General features: G+C 48.2%; 1 protein-coding gene across 5 annotated transcripts in view; it reads right to left on the reverse strand.

Moving 5' to 3' along the window:
• Positions 1-6,000, reverse strand: part of Pknox1 (PBX/knotted 1 homeobox 1) — a 42,003-nt gene that overhangs the window by 21,022 nt on the left and 14,981 nt on the right. For 4 of the 5 annotated variants that reach the window (XM_026785548.1, XM_026785545.1, XM_026785546.1 and 1 more), the window contains one exon: positions 35-142. Coding sequence is in view for 4 of the 5 variants with exons in the window: in XM_026785545.1 (XP_026641346.1) it covers positions 35-85 (51 nt within the window). In the remaining variant the exon portion in view is untranslated. Of the gene's footprint in view, positions 1-34; positions 143-1,715; positions 1,956-6,000 lie in introns of those variants that run through there. The other variant, XM_013351248.2, reaches the window with a different exon arrangement.

Below are 6,000 nucleotides of genomic sequence, written 5' to 3' on the forward strand. Positions count from 1 at the left end.
TGATCAGGATGCAAAATAAAGGTCAGGCCCTTACTTGCTGTCCATCTTGATAGCTGTCTATACTTAACGTCTGTGTAGCCATCATGGTTGATGAAGATTCACTTCAGACATCAAATCATCTTGAGTCAGAAGAGAATGGTGTCTAGAAAAATAAAGCAGAAGAGTACCGGTTAACATGTGCTCAGCATTTCTTGTCTTTTATCCCAGAGCATCATGTAATTTCTAAATACTATGTATTTTATGCAGAGGACAATCCCTTCTTAACTCCAAGCCAGACCCTCCTCGGCAACACCACATTTGCTTAGCGGTCACTCGCCTTACTGTGCTGGGTCCCAACCTGCTATGAGACGGCTGAGCAAACCCCTTTATCCCCTAACAAGGAGCCAGTAAATACTGCACACACAGGGCACTGGGGGCTGGGACACCAGAAGCACAGGGGTTAGCCTAGAGAGACCCCCCACCTTCCTTGAGAACAGGACAGTGGCAGCAGAATAGGAGACTAGTAGAAGAGACACCAAGGACACGAGGAGAAAAGGAGAGTATGGAGGGATTCCTGGGATGTGTGGGCAGAATAGGCCTCCCCAAGAAAGGCCATCTAAGAAAGGCTTGAGAACCCACAAGACTGGAGAAAAAAGAAAGGACTAATGTGCCCCACAGGAGCAGATGGCACTTTGACGTATCTGTGTGTGTGGCACAAATAAGTAAGCAATGTCATTTGCTTAATGATGACAGAAACCCTCAAAATAATGTTGCTGAGCTGGAATGATAAGCAGGGATCTGACAAGCATGGGAGGTGGAGGGGGATGGGCAGCACTGGTCAGCCCCAGCTGTCATACACCAGCATGCAGGAGCTTGCCTAGATAGTCACTTTAAGACCAAGGGCAGGGACATCACTTGTCTGCACTGGCAGAATCAACTAAGGGGCACCAAGGGAAGTACAATTATACTCTAGACTGTACAAAACAGAAGCACATACAGTCAGAGCAGGGCAAGCCAAGGACAGGAATGAGCAGCATGTCTTGAGACAGCTCAAAGAAGGGTGTCTATCCCACAAACAGTGTAGTGTAGTGGTAGCTGGGCTACCTCCTGTGCACATGATAGCTCCTCAGGGTTCTCAGATGAGGCCCACTTTACATCTTAAAAGTCAGAATAATGAGGCCAAGGCCACAGGGCTGACCAAAAGGTGAGCTAGACTCACCTCAGCATCATCATACTGAGTCTGTCCCCAGGTACCAGAGTTTCCATAGGCCCAGGAGCTAGCACATGGGATGGAGTTAATACATAAATTCATTAGATGCTATGGGGACAAATGGCTTGGTGTAGACGCAAACTACTGACAAACACTGGCAAGTCAATGCAGGAGTGATGACAGAGGATGACGAGGGATAGAAAGGCACCTTAGAGGAGAGGTCTGACCAGGGAAGTAATAATAGGCCGCCTACCACCCCTGTGCAGAAGGAAGACAAGAGACAAGATGGCTGAACAGAGCGGTAAGGATGTGTCTGATCAGGAGAGTCTGTGGCTACAGTGAGGACAGCAAGTTGCTGGACAGAAACCCACAACAGGGGTGAGCAGTGGGTGACACATGTATAGACCAGACTGCATGCCTAAGGGGCACAAGAGCCAAGAAGGAGCTATAGGCACAAGAATCAGAGGAAATGAGCCAGGGACCTGCAGGTGGACCAAGGGAGCAGGGATGGGTCCAAGCTTCCCACCTGAACACCTGGAAGAATAGAGCCGCAGGTCCCGAGATGAGCAAACAGCTAAGGTCAGCTCCATGGCTTGGGAGGGAAACAAGGCAGGACATCTCAGGCGGCAGGCGAGTCTCAGATACCTTCTTGGAAACTGAGCACAGGAGGCTGGGCTGGAATCACTTGGTCATCATCAAGGTACCATGGGTACACATGGAGATGAGCTGAGTCCTCCATAAGACACGTCCCACTCTAACCCAGCACCTGAACATGGACCAGATTTAGAAACAGGGTCTTAAAAAGCCGGGCGGTGGTGGCACATGCCTTTAATCCCAGCACTCGGGAGGCAGAGGCAGGCGGATCTCTGTGAGTTCAAGACCAGCCTGGTCTACATGAGATAGTTCCAGGACAGGCTCCAAAACCACAGAGAAAGCCTGTCTCAAAAAAAAACAAAAAAAACAAAAAAAAAAAACAAACAAACAAACAGGGTCTTACGGAGGGAATGACACTAAGGACTTGGGAGGGAGTATCTGGCTGTCTATCCAAGAGGAGAGGGGAAGCTCTGAGACACACAAAGAGGTTCACCGTGGAAAGACAGAGGCACACACTGCAGTAATATACCCCTCAGTCCAGGAAGTCTAAGCAGGGTCACCAGAAGCTGGAAGAGGCAAGTACAGACCCCTAGAGCCTTCAGAGAGAGTACAGCCCTATCTATAACTTGATCATGGATTTCCAGAACCATGAGAGAATCCATTTCTGAGGGTGGTAGGGATTAAATTGGGAGCTGTACACATGCCAGAGAGCAGTCTACTGTTTAATATACCCAGTTTGCAGTAAACTGGTACAGCAGCCCTAGTCTAAAAAATATATACACATAAATACATGATGCAAAGCCAAGAGAGCAGAGGAGAACAGAAGGAAGACAGAAGTGTGCTAAGAGATGGCCTGGAGGCCAGGGACAAGAGGACACAGCATGATGTGATAAGCATGAAGAGGGAGCCACGATGGGGGAGTGCCAACCATGTGAAGGACTTCCTCAGGACCAGGAAGAGGAGGACTGAGTCAGCAGCTGGTGAACAGAAGGTCTGTGGGGGAGCAAAACAAGAACCATGGCCCCAAACTCTGCCACCAGAAGTGATAGTACTTGCACGGCACATTCCTGAGAACTGTTTGTACTATGAAGGGTAGAAAAATAATAGAAGCAGCTTACAGACTCAGAAGATGGGAGCTGAGTGCAGTGAAAAACTAAGTTAAAGACTTTTTTTTCTTTTTTTAGAGACAGGATCTCACTATGTAGCTTTGGTTATACTAGAATTCACTTTGAAGACCAGGGTGGTCTCGAATTCACAGAGACCTGTCTCTGCCTCCCAAGTGCTAGGAAGTCATGCCACCCACTATGCCCAGCTTCTGAATTAACATCTTTATTTTATTTTTGTTTTTTTTTTGTTTTTCGAGACAGGGTTTCTCTGTGGCTTTGGAGCCTGTCCTGGAACTAGCTCTGTAGACCAGGCTGGTCTCGAACTCACAGAGATCCGCCTGCCTCTGCCTCCCGAGTGCTGGGATTAAAGGCGTGCGCCACCAACACCCGGCTGAATTAACATCTTTAAAACCCTGTTTTAAGTCTGCTACATCTGTGTGCTCTGCCTCCCCCAGGACTCCCCTCTGGACAGAGAGCCACACACCTACACCTTGTTGAGCATCTCCTAAAGGCCTTTGTACTGATTAAAGTCTGACTCTCCCAAATTCTGACTTCCACCTGCCCCTCCACCTTCAGAGCCAGCACAGCACAGTACCCTGAGACTTCATTTCCCTGTGGCTGTCATAGCCCAACTCTGGCCTTACTTCAAACCACTCCCCAGGCTTTCTTTTTTTTTTTTTTATTTATTATGTATACAATACAGTGTATTGCCTCCATGTATGATTGCAGGCCAGAGGAGGGCACCAGATCTCATTGTAGATGGTTGTGAGCCACCATGTGGTTGCTGGGTATTGAACTCAGGACCTCTGGAAGAACAGTCAGCAACCTTAACCTCTGAGCCATCTCTCCAGCCCTCCCCAGGCTTTCTAAAATGCAAATCTGGTCGTGTGACTAGCCTCATAAGGTTGCTTCTACCCAAGCCCATCCCTGGTATCAGCCCACCTCCACCCAACTTCCCTACCACCAAGAGTACACCCCTATCTCCCTTCTGCAGTCACTCTCTCCCACCACAGACCCTAGATGGTCTGTCTGCCTCCCACCCCTTCTGTATGTATGGCTAGCTATGAGTACAACCACCTTCCTCCTGGGTCTTGCCTAGGAAACAAGAACCCCAGAGTCTGGGAACTGATGATCTTCAACCATCAGTAAACTGGAGGTATATGTCTCTAAAGGTCTGAGATGCTTAAGATATAAAAGTTTTTTGTTTGTTTGGTTTTTTTTTTTGGAGACAGGGTTTCTCTGTAGCTTTGGAGCCTGTCCTGGAACTAGCTCTTGTAGACCAGGCTGGCCTCGAACTCACAGAGATCCGCCTGCCTCTGCCTCCTGAGTGCTGGGATTAAAGGCCTGAGCCACCACCGACTGGCTACAAGCTTTACTTGTCATATCAAAATCAAAATATTATAACAACAACAAAAAGGTTAATTATTTTAGTGTATTATGCATGCCTGTGTGAGTTTATGTGTACCACGTAGAGGCCAAAGGCCGCTGAATCTCCAGGAACTGGAGTTCCAGGAAGCTGTAAGAAGCCGAGTATGGGGATCTGAATTTGGGTCCTCTGCAAAAACAGCAAGTGTTCTCAACTACTGAACAATGTCTCCAGTCTTATAGAAAGTTGTTCTTATTGTTTTATTTTTGTTTTTTTAAGACAGGGTTTTGAAGCATAATTAATAAAAACTCAGGAAAATTGGGGTTCAACCTAAAGGTCTGAAAAAGCAAAGCGGCCAGCCACTGGCTCTTACCTCTACCTCAGTTCAAAGTGGCAATTCTGACTCCAGGAATCTCAGAATGAGACTGAGACTGTGAGCTGTCTCCTCCCGTTTTATATTCCTCTCTAGGCTGGGATTAAAGGTATACACCGCCTATTTTCTAGGGCAAACCAGTGTGGCTACTGGGATTAAAGGTGTGAGTCACCACTGCCTGGCTGTAAGGCTGACCAGTGGGGCTGTTTTACTCTCTGATCTTCAGGCAAGCTTTAGTTATTAAAATACAAATGAAATGCCACTACAGGGTTTCTCTATGTAGCCCTGGCTGTCCTGGAACACACTTTGTAGACTAGGGTGGTCTCGAACTCACTGAGATTCATCTGCCTATGCCTACCAAGTGCTACCACTTGGCGTCATTTTGTTTTTTTGAGATATGATCTCTCTACAAATCCCTAGCAGTCCTAGACCAGGTTGGCCTAGAACTCAGAGATCTGCTCGACTCAGAATATTGGATTAAGGGCGTTCACCACCACACCCAGTCTCTTATAAAAGTTTTTTAAACAATTAGCATTCAAAAAAAAAAAAGCCACTGGACTCCCTCACACAGGTAACAACTTCCCTGGCCACTCTGGGTAGAGAGGCATATCTTCCAGTGTAGCCAGACCTCAAATCTAACAGGCTACTGATGGTTCTCTTCGTAAAGCAGGTCAGTCTGGAAGTCACAGGTCAGGTCAATGGCCCTGAGGCTTCCAGACAGCTCTCACAGAGCACTTCCCATGCTAGGGAGAGTGGTTAGAGCAAAGGTGCTGCCCTGCTGTGCTGGGAGACACTTTTCCCAGTCTCACTGACAAGGCTTCTTGGGCAAATCTGGCTAAAAGATGATGGCCGATGAACACACCTGGGAAGCCAGGGCAGTGTAACAACAAGATTTAGTGTCTCCATGTCTGTGTTCCAGAACAGAGTACTGGGAACCTCCCAAAACACACCTATCCACAGTCCCCAAGTACAGCACATGGGCTTCTGACTGCCAGTCAGAGGATAGGACACAATGAATTCTTTTTTCAAAAGAAAAAAAACACAGGACACCCTGCCAAAAGCTGGAGGTGCGTGTGCTCCCTTTCGGGGGGGGGGGTCCCTGAGGCCCGCCCGGTAGGCAGGCACTCAGCGCTCTGGGTGGACAGCCCCAGTGTAGGAGCAGAAAACTGTTCCCGAGCAAAGGGAGCACTGGACTGAGCTCCCAAGGTCCCAATGAGGAGCAGAAGGAGGGAGAAGATGAGCAAGGAAGTCAGGACCATGAGGGGTGCACCCATCCACTGAGACAGTGGGGCCGATCTATTGGGAGCTCACCAAGGCCAGCTGGACTATGACTGAAAAAGCATGGGATAAAACCGGACTCTCTGAACATGGC

This window comes from Microtus ochrogaster, linkage group LG2 (assembly GCF_000317375.1).
Source record: "Microtus ochrogaster isolate Prairie Vole_2 linkage group LG2, MicOch1.0, whole genome shotgun sequence".
Taxonomy (NCBI): Eukaryota; Metazoa; Chordata; class Mammalia; order Rodentia; family Cricetidae; genus Microtus; species Microtus ochrogaster.